At 32.9% G+C, this 11,490-nt stretch overlaps 1 protein-coding gene across 1 annotated transcript in view; it reads left to right on the forward strand.

The window, feature by feature from the left end:
- Positions 1 to 11,490, forward strand: part of LOC106877154 (uncharacterized) — a 128,285-nt gene that overhangs the window by 39,939 nt on the left and 76,856 nt on the right. Inside the window, exon 3 of the mRNA XM_052971497.1 lies at positions 5,274 to 5,330. Within this exon, the coding sequence (XP_052827457.1) occupies positions 5,274 to 5,330 (57 nt within the window). The remainder of the gene's footprint in view (positions 1 to 5,273; positions 5,331 to 11,490) is intronic.

Genomic DNA, 11,490 nt, shown 5'->3' on the forward strand with positions numbered 1-11,490 from the left:
AAACCTCTTACTTTTGGCTTCTCCTCTTGTTATGTCTACTTCGTCTTCTAGTAAACAGATACTGGTTTTTCTCTCATTTTTTTTTCTTCCAGTCTTTCCAACCTCTTAATTTTTATGGCTCTATTGATTCACACTGTTCCTCATGCCTAGCTTGAACCTTGCACCAGGCACAGACCTGGGCTGTTGCTCGAAACAGGTCTCTAAAAATTCCCTGTTGTCTTCCATCTCCTCTTTTTGCCAGTCATATACACCAGCCAATCAAAAAGTACTTCCGCTTCTATAGTTTCCTTCACCAGATTGTCTGTCTTGCTCTTTTTGTATCTTGAGGGTTGCTGATCACCAGTCAATATTGTGTGACTCATTATTCTCCAAGGCAAGCCATAGTATTCACAGCCAGTTGCATATCTTGTTTCCTGATGAATATGTGGTCTATTTTGGTTTGCATGTTTGCCTTAGTTGCAGACAATCAAATGGTCGGTCACGTTCTTGAAGTTAGTGTTGCAAATAGTTAGGTCATTTGCATCACAGCAAATGGAGCTTTTATTCTTCTCTGTCCCTTACCATATCCATAGCCTGCATGTACATAGAAGAAGCATGTTTAATAAGGACAACAGTCATGATAACAAAGTTGCTTTCATTTGTCAGTGAAATAGTCTGCAAGTGGGCCTTATAAAAAACCGTCCATTCATTCACCTGTCACCCTTCATTGTAGTTCACACGCAGAGACGTCACCCTCATGTTGTTTGTGACAAAGCTTAATTATTCTATCGCACACACTGATAAACCTCAGCCACCTTATCTGTCAATAATTTGCCTACTCCCACTCACTCCTCGTTGGTACCCACCCAAGAGAATATGCAACTCTGTTCCTTGTCGTGAAGAGTCTAGTTCAGCTTTGGCTTCATCTTGCTTGTTGTACAGATCATAATTGGCTCTGCTCCAGCCCCTCTATAATCTCTTATACATATAAACTTTTGTTGTGCTTATGTAAACAGTGACAGTGAAAGAGGTGAGGACTTTCTCTTGGAAGGTGAATAAATGATTTGATGTTTGTCTTCTGCGTCTCGAAAATAGAGAGTGTGTGTGTGGTTGTTTTGTTGGTGGCCAGTGGGTTCTCGTATGACCAGTTGTTTTCATGTACTAAATTATTTGTACAGCCGATCACTGATTACCTTTGGATCTGGAGAAGTGGGGGCATGCACATAAACACATGCACACACTGCAGTAGTAGTAGTAGTAGTAGTAGTGTGTTAAGAGGGGTGTTTACTGAATACCACACGTGGTAGCAATTGGAGATCAGGACTATATTCTTGATACTAGTAGCTAAGGGGATGCATCATGTATGATTCACGATACACTTTTATGGGATTGGAGGTGTGTATGGGGGGGACAGGTTGCTGAGAAAGAAACATTTCCCCCCACCTCTTGGCAGTATGTAGATGTAAAATCTGCTTTCTCTTGATGGAATCTTTTTGCAAAACACCAGACACAATGAAAGTATATAAAATCAACAAATATAATTTGTTTGTTTATGTAAAAAAAAAAAAAAAAAATCAATCTCCCTGTTCATTGAGGGGTTTCTGTCTTTTGAAGGTAGTGGCCTATAGAGCCACTCCTTAACTCGCTTTATGGTATCTTGAGAAACTACATAAGACTCGCAACCATTGGTTTCAACGGCTGCTTCATTCAGCATATGCATTCCTTCAGGTCCAAAGGACAAGGAAAACTCCATTTCCTTATCCTGTCTTAGCTGGAGGATTCAGGATGAAGGAAATGAGCTGGAACATTATTATCAAGGCTCTTCCTTTTAAAAACGAGCCTTATACATGAGCGAAAAATGACAATCAGCCGTATTTAGAAGGCACCACTGTCTTACCCATTCAGTATCGTTGCATCTCAATGGTCAAACATGTTTTTGCATTTGTGAAACTTTTAGCAATGCAGATCTGTCAGGTTCTTAGTAACAAATATTCCACCTTTATGACAGTATTTTCTGTATACTTTTATCTTTTGTTTGTATGCTTAACCTGTGTGTGTATGTGTGTGTTATTCTTGTAGGCGTATATATATATGTTTAAGCATATGTGGTGTATTTATGTTGTCTACCAATCTAGATTCATAGATTCAAAACACAGCATACACTGTAGGGAATGTCCTTCATCTTTCGGCTTACCGTTACAGTGACTACCAATAGCACCATATTCTTTGATGTTGCTGAGTAATAATGCCACACATTGCGCACGCTTTTCTCTTCCTTCTTATCAGTGAAACCAAGGGAGCTAAAATCACTCTAACTGTACATTGACTATACCATTTGCTAACGGTGGTTTGCCTTCACTTTTTTTCACATACCTCCACCCTACCTATGGCACACACAAGCTCATGTGCTATTCTCTCAACCAAAATTCCTGCTATGAATGCATCCATATAAGCTTCATTCTTTAACTCTAGCATTCAGATTATTCTATCAAATGTGATGCTCATTTATTCAAATTATTTTCAAGTAATCACACATTATCCAAGTAGCCTTGAGATTTTAATGATGTGATTGTTTATTTTTAAAATGACATTGTAGGCTAAGTGTAAGTGGCCAGTTTGTGCATAAAACAGGGAGAATATTTGGGTCAGATATGGCTGGTTTGAATACTAAAAGGTTAAATCTATGCGATAAAATTTTTTTTCTTTTACATGTTTCATCCCCAAGGCTGTGGCCATGTTAGGACACCATATAATTTTTGTTTGGAAAAGTTTTTGATCTTGGTAGAATTATTTAGGATATGTATATTTGAATAATTCTTGTAAGGTTCTAAATGTTGGTAAGGATTAGCATGTTACTTCTGAAGATAGTTTTGTTTATCGCTGGCATTTCATATTGTATACTTGCTGAAAGATACGGGATGTGGTCATTTGTCATTATCTTATATTCTAAAATGGTTCAAAGCTTGTAGGTTATGGAATTAAGCTGATAATGGCATTTGTAATATAGTATGCACGAGCACTGCTATAAAAACTAGTGGCAGCTTAAAAAGCTTAAATGATGTTGCACAGCATCTGATAAAAGCTTGTTAATATTAGTTGGGAATATCATATGAAAATAAAGAATGTTTTAGAAATCTTGTTGGATGCAACTTTTCATTTGTTATGGAGAGAATTAGGGGAAAGTGGATTATAGAAGTGAAGTATACAGTTTAAGAACATAAATTGCTGATCCGTGTTGAAAAATCAAACGTTCTGTATCTGGTTTGAAATCATGCTGCATAGCTTTTTCCTAATTATATGGTGCAGGAATAGCTGTGTAGTTTAAAAGTTTCCTCTCCAACCTCACGGTTTAGGGTTCAGTCCCACTGCATGGCACCTTGAGCAAGTGTCTTCTACTATAGCCTTGGGCCGACCATGATCTTTTGAGTGGACTCAGTAGATGGAATTTGAAAGTAGCCTATCGTGTGTGTGTTTTTATGTCTCCTTGTCTTTGCATCACAATGGTTGTAAGCGAGTGTCACCATCATACAAGCAGTGTCTTTCATTTCCATTCTTTTGTGCAAACATGTCTGGCTGTGAGGAACAGTAAGGGCATCTGGTTGTAGAAAATCTGCCTCAGTGAATTCCATCTGACCCATGCAGGCATGGAAAAGTGGGCATTAAAATAATGATAACGATGTCCTTTCTATGCTAACAGAATCTTTTAACAAACTTAGTTAAATGAATGTTTGAAATGAGCTTGAGAGGATAATTTTAATTCAAATGCAATCATGTTAAATTTCTAAGAATTGAGTCAACTTCATAAATTCATGTTTAAACCAAATCTGATGCCCAACATGGTTGTGTGGTTAAGAAGTTTGCTTCATAACCACATAGTTGTAGGTTCCGTCACAGAGCACAGCACCTTGGGCAAATGAGTTCTACCGTAACCTTGAGCTGACCAATGCCTTGTGAGTGAAATTTGATTGGCAGAAACTATATGGAAGTCCATCATGTGAGTGTGTGTGAATGTTTCTGCACATCTTCACATTGTTATCGTGTGAGCAAAAATGGTGATGGTGTTTATATCTGATAAATAACACATCCCATAGCTTGGCAACGTTGTAGCCTGCACAGACCAGTGGAGCAAAATTATCTTGAAAAAGAAGTAAAGGTTGGAAACAAGAAGGATGTTTTGTTCTATAGAACTCTCTCTCAGGAACCCCTGTCCAATTCCTGTAAAAAGTGGGCATAAAAATGCTGTTGCTGATATTAATAATGTCATTTGATGGGTTATGATATTTTTAATATAAACCATAAAATGAAAGGGTTTTTATTTTTGCTCTTTATTTCTTCATACTCATGTTTGAGTGTTATGCTTTAATCAACTTTAACTGTGGAATGATATCAAAACCATAATCAACAAAATATATCGAAACATTATTATGAATTTATGCGTCAAAACAGAAATGAGAAAATTTATAAAATTGGAATTTCCATGGTCTTGCTAATTGAAAATAAGATAGCAGTACATAGCATCTGAATATATTGTAATTTAACCGAATAAAAAAATTAATCATACACATGTTTAATGCAATGTATAAGTTAATAAATAATTTCACTAATTGCTAAAATATATCTCCTAAAATACACACAAATCATAATAAAACTCAATATAAATGGCTTTTAAAATATATGTTGTTAGATTTCATATTATATTATTTCCTCTATGTTGTTTAGAATTTAATATCACATAATCATTAAAAAATTTTTATATTGTAGGAAAATAATTCTTAAAATTCTGAAGTGAAAATAAAGTTAATTAGGAAGAACTATTTTGTCAAATGCAAATCTTAAACAGATTTAGGTGTATATGTATTATGTTTAGTATTGAAAAAAAAAAAGAATTTAATGCCCATTTGATATAAAATAGTCTTTAAGGTTTTCAGTAAGTTCCTTTCACCGCTTTTATTTATTTATTTTTTTTTGCTTGCTTCATTAAAAAAAATTTTTACTTTTTAAATTTAGCTTTTAAAAAACTGTGCTTCTGAAATATTAATAACTATAAAAACATTGGGAGTAAACGAAAGTCAAGATGTCATTTATGTAGTAAGAGTTTGCTCTTTATGACAAGTTGCTTGTGTTAATTGAAGCTTTAAAACAAATATCATTTCATTCCCAAAGCAATTTTGTTATGCATTTTATTTAAGAATAAACCATAAGAGTGAGTGGGTGGATGGGCGAATAGGTTGTGCTTTTCAGTAGCAATTAATAACTGAAAACTTACAAACTGCGTTAAAATCGTGATTTTCCAGCTGTTTCCTGCCTTAACCGTTATGACTTGCCGCTACTGGATCAAGGACTTGGAACAGGTAAATAATCCTCCTTACTGCCAGTTACACTGTGCTCACTTAGTTTTTCCCCTTCCCCACATTGTCCCGTGCCTGAGAACTTGCAATTAAGTGACAACATTTCTCTCACAATCTTTGCAATCAAAATTAATTTCAACATTGGTTGTTATTTGGTGAGAGCAGCAGTTTCTCTGGTTGTAGCTCTATGTTAATTTCATCTTGTTTTTTTTTCCAATTGTGGATGCTTTTTAAGGGTTAATTTTTTTTTTTACCCCTGCTAGTAATGCAATTTTCTTTTCATATCATTACCCTTTTCTATTTTTCTGTTTTTATATCTTATTTGGTAGTTACAATTCCTCCATGTTCTAATTGTTTTTGTGCCTGTATTATTATTTTTTCCCTGAAAATATTTCTCAGCTGTTTTTATAAGTTTTTGTTCATTGCTCTGCTTGCAAATTAGTTGTTGCTGATTGCTGCTTAGTTTTGTTGGTGTATATATATATATATATATATATATATATATATATATGTAGTTTTGGTTTAGTTAAAGAATGTCTTCTCAGTTATTTGTCACAGGTCTAACACTAATCACAGAATTAATTTAAACAGAACATTTTTATAATTGCACTCCAAAGTACAATTATAATACATTCCTTTCTGGTGAATTATTCAGTATAAATTTATTATGCATTTATGATGAAATTCTTAGGGTGTTATTGCTTACAAACATAGAGAATACATGGTATTAAATGCATTTACTGAAACGTTGCTTGCTATAAAAACTTGGTGAAAGCTTGTTAAAAAGGGAATAGCTTTTATTATCTTTGAGAAATCTTTCTAAACTTTAATTTGTGTTTTGGATGAAGATTATGAGTAAATTGTTGAAGTAACTGACTCAGTAAAGCAATCAAGCTACCTCGTTAGGGAAACAAACTTTGACAACATTTCAATCAAGAAGCCATAATAAAAGCAAGCGCTTTCAAATGTGTTTATTTGTAAAATCCATGTTGCTATGGAGAGTATGTTAGCATATTATATTTATGAAGAAATGAAGATCGAAGATTGATATATATCACAAAGAAGAAAAAAATACAAAACAAAAATAAAACCCTGTACACATATATAATATTGATTATATAGATTAGCAAACTGACATGAGCGTGATCTAATTCTAATTTACTGAGGTTGATGAGGTGCTTGACTGTAACTAACTCACAGCTCGTTAATGTGATCCGTCACAGCATCTAGTGTCATTAGGTTAAGCAAAAACTGTAATTAACCCTTTAGCATTCAGATTATTCGGTCAAATGTAATACTTATTTATTCACATTGTTTTGAATTAATCATGTATTACCTTGTAGCTTTCAGATTTCAATGATGTGATTGTATATTTTTAGAATGACGTTGTAGGGTAGATGTGAGCAGCTAGATCTGGCTGGTTTGAAAATTTAGGTAGAATATTTAGTCTGGATATGGTTGGTTTAAATGCTAAAGGGTTAAATTTACTATCCTATGTTCATCAGTTGATTTGTATAGCTACTTTATTGAAAGAATAAGTAACCGTTTCTTTAAATAACAGAGTGTGGTATACTTCTTTGGTACATCATCTTTGATACCATTTCAAAACGAGAAGGGATCTTTTCCAGGAAAGATTCATTCTACAAGTTGAATTTGGTAGTTGATATCAGTATTCTATAGATATAATGTGATAATGTTATTGACGTCCGACAGTGAGTTGCATGTATTCCAATGTTATTTATTAAACTTATCAGTCTTGGTGAAGAAATTGAATGAGATGCTAAGAAAATTTATACTTTTTATACTAAATAAATCTCTTCTTTGTGCACATTTTGTGATTATGTTGGTGGTGTTTAGATTATCTAATCTGTATGTAAAAGATATCTTTTCAAATTATTACTCTGAAGGGGGGATGAAAAGCAATGTAACCCCTGTGTGGATTTGAAATAAAAATACTGAACTACAGAATACCAGTGACTGGAGTATGAAGCCCTGTTACTTGCAGCAATACCACTACCATTTAGAAAAACTGGTGGTGGGGGCTTTTAAAGAAGAAAATGAAATTTAATCATTTGTACATACTTTTGCAGAACTGCAGTAAATTATTGGCAAACGGGGAAAAAATAGTTCAGTTTTCAATGATACCACTTTACTTTCTAAGAAATGTTTTATTTTTGCATTTTAATAGCTGTATATAATATATACTAATAAATAACTAGTAACATTATAAAGAAATTTCATTCATTAGTTATTTTGGTTTCTTGACATAGTATCATAAAATCCATTTATCGTTTGTTGTAACTGTTTAAGAACATAGTAGCTATTATTACTATTCAGTGAAGAATCAAAATGTTTGCAATCATGTCTCAAACCTTGTTTTTGTTGTTGTTGTTGTTGTTGTTATCATATCATCTATACTGTAATCATCATTATGTCCTGTTCTGTTTTTAACTATCATTTTCATTTTGTATAGCCATTTTCATCTTGCATAGCCATTGAATTGGCACATCAGATTTAGTATCTCTGAATTATTGTATAGAGCCCCTGTGTACCTTTAGGAGTGAGTGTTTGCGATCTTTCTGTTTCTCACTTAATAATGTGCAATTTGGCAGGTTCTCTTTATGTGCCCTCAGAAATTAAGTATAAAAAATATTGATTTTAACAAGAAACACATTTTGTTAGTGAGAAGCTTGGACAAATTCCTTTAGTTTTCCTCCTTTTCACTCCTCATAAGATATTCTTCAAATATGTCAGTCTTAAATTATGAAATTGTTGTGTCTGTTCATTTGGCAACAAGCTCATTATTATAAGGGGAATACGTTAGCAACTGCACAACAAAGATAATGTTAAGGTTTGGTCTGAGACCTGAAAATGTTGACCCACAAACCCATTTTGATGGAAATCGAAGCATTGCTTGAATAAAACATTCAACAATTTGTATGCGATCTTGGGAATACGTGTACTTCCAGTTGAGAATTTCAAGTCAAGTACATATTCGTCTGAATGAAGACCATCCTTCTATTTTAACGCATTACAAATGCTTGTCAGTGTATTGGTTAGAAATTGTCTAATAAATATTTTGTAAATGTGTTGCTATTGATAAACTCTCTTCCTTTGCTGCCAAGACCTAATCTTGTATTCTAGCACCTTTCTTCTCTTGAACTCTAAATTGGGGGACTAAACGTATACTAAATCCCTCTCCAATGTGAACACGTTGGCATAATTCTCATCTGTATTTTAATCTTAAGTCACTGCTATGATTCTTATATTTGTAATTCAGACAATCTATTGAATAATATAAGGCTAGATACCATCAATTCTTTTCGTTTATCTGTGTTGCTAGATAAGCACGGATGGCACAACGTGAAGCAAACACCAGACAACAGCTGTTGTCCGTCACTTGACCAGAATAAGAAAAACTTAATTATTTCAGTCAATTATTGAACATTGTTCTATGTTGGATGTGAATGAAGGAATATGGCCGGGGAAAACCCTCAAGGAAGGCTCTTGAAATCTTTTGCTACATGTTTTTAGTTACAGTATCACAGACAGGGAATATTAAACTTAACAACAGATGGAGAAACTCATATCTGTTTTAAAAACTGCCCAAGCATGGTCTAAATTTTTTGACTTATAACGTGGCTAGCTCCCAACTTTGTGTATATCATCAAGCTCTTTATTGGACTGTTAGAAATTAATTTAACAGGAAAGATGCATGATCAGCTGAAAAGGTGTAGGGAAAATAACAAAACAAAAAAAAACAAAAAACCAAACCTTATGTTGTTATATTTCCAATGTAAAGAAAGCTTTTATCTGATTTTGAATTGAGTAATATGTAAAATGCATGTTATTTAATGGTTTATATTTTAATGTTATTGATTTCCTTTATAAAAACAAATATAAGTATTTGAAGCATGGAAATATACTTTATCCTGACAACCAGGATTTGAAGTTGATATAAATTATCCTAGCAGAATGCAGAATTTTCTGACACTAGGAAAATCACAATCAGTTTTTAGTTGCCAAATTAGATTAAAAATGTAAGTTTTCCTGGAGCCTTACACATGAGAAATTAGGCTAACTTTTAGCTAAATCATGATATATTGTTGCTACAAGCATATTGATGTTGCAGGCTTCTTTTTGAAGAGTTATTGTATGATTAAAATAATCTCCACTAAGAGAGTTTAGTAACTTTTGTTTTATGAGTCTTGTTTTGTTTAATTTTTGCCTTTAAAAAAAAAATGGAGTCTTTCTGACCCCCACCCGCCCTCTCTCTCTTTTCCTCTCTCAAACACACACATTCTCTTTCTCACACACACTCTCCCCACTCCCTAAACACCCTGGATGTTTTCACACACAAATATCATGACCATACAATTTTCATTGTACCTACTGAACATACTGCTTCTGTCATGTACCCAGTCTTTTGTGGTTTCCTAGCAAGTTGTAGAAACATTGCTTCCATGATGATATTATGTTTCCAGATTTCATTGTTTAAGTTTGTGGTCTTCAGTTGTTTTAACTGGATGTGTGAGAGGACTAATGGACATAGACACACCACCACCACCATTGCCACCACCACCACCACCACCATTGCCACCATTACGTCATTGTTTTGTTGGTTTCCTTCCTGATGCTTCCATAGAACAGAGAATAGGATACGATTCCATTGAGCTTCAGCAGTTGCTTTTTCTTGTTCATTTTGCTTCCTGATTTGCTTTTTCTCTCAATGACATTATGATATAAAAAAAATTTTAAAAAGTGGGTAGAAACTCATGTCTGTATATTAGGGTTGTCTATGGCTGTCCTGTCCAGTAGACACTTTCTATGTTTCTTTTCAATGTAGTGAGATATGTATTTTAAAATATGTAATTTGCTTTGAACAAGTTTGCTTGACCTCTGTTTTCAAATGTTTTAGTTGAACATTATTATGGACGACGTGTTAATAGTTAAATTCAGATCAAATTCATTCGATGTTTTGGTGTCCCTTTTGCCTCTAAGTATTTAAGTTAAATGTTCTTAGTGCCTTGTCATAAAACACTGTAAGATACTGATCCAAATTCCTTGTTGATAATTATGATAATAAAAATTTATTTTAGCATAAATAGTTTCTATATTCTTTACATATCAATATTTTGCTCTTTGTTACTTGATTTTCATTTTTAAAGTCTTCTGCAGGAAATAAAATTTTCTTTCCTCATTTAAATTCTATATTTTCAAATATTGTCTTTATTATTTTTTCTCCTTTCCGTATTATAAAAATCAGTTATTTTCCCCTAAGTTTAAATTATATTAATGGTAACACAATGAAACTGTAATAATTAGAAGATGCCAGGCTATTGGTGATAGTTATGAGTTCAAATTTTTCTCCATATATTGTGAGATATCTTATTGTATGATGCAGTAAATTGACTGCTTTAGTTTATCCACCTGAAAATAGATTCCATCTTCACTTGCTGATTCAGAGATTAGCAACAAGAGTGCCATCTAGCTGTACAGAATGGTTGTTTCAGCAGCTTTTTGAGTCTTAACATTTGCAAAAAAAAAAGCAGCTACAAAAAAAAAAAAAAAAAAAAAAAAAAAAAAAAAAAAGCAAAGTGATAACTTTAATTTTATAATTCATTGAATATTGAGATTTTGTTTGTGTTCAAGCTGCCTTTTTCTGGCAGGTATTTATCAAGTGCAAATTTTGTTGATTATAATATTTATTTCTCCCATCAACATTATTATGCTTTGATTAAATTAAAGTATCTCACACTGTTTATTATAAAACTTTAAATTGTAAGGAACCAGCATGCTTGTACATGTTGGATTGATATGTAAATTCTGACCTGTTTATTTTGAATGTAGAAATGAAATCTTATATATTTGTTATGCTCATTACAAAAGAAAAACATGTCTTAAAGATGTTTGACTGATTAAATATTAACCATTGAAATGAAGGAATAGAAATTTAAAACTTCAATGAACTTCATTCATTTTAGTAAAAAATATTTTAGTTCTTAATGTTAAATTTATTCATTTTATATATATATATATATACACACACACACACACACACACACACACACATATATATACACACACACATATGCATACACACGCACACATAGTTTGTAATTTAGTTTTAAAAAGAAACTGTTAAAAATCCAAATAGTTATGT

This window comes from Octopus bimaculoides, chromosome 11, assembly GCF_001194135.2.
Source record: "Octopus bimaculoides isolate UCB-OBI-ISO-001 chromosome 11, ASM119413v2, whole genome shotgun sequence".
NCBI lineage: Eukaryota > Metazoa > Mollusca > Cephalopoda > Octopoda > Octopodidae > Octopus > Octopus bimaculoides.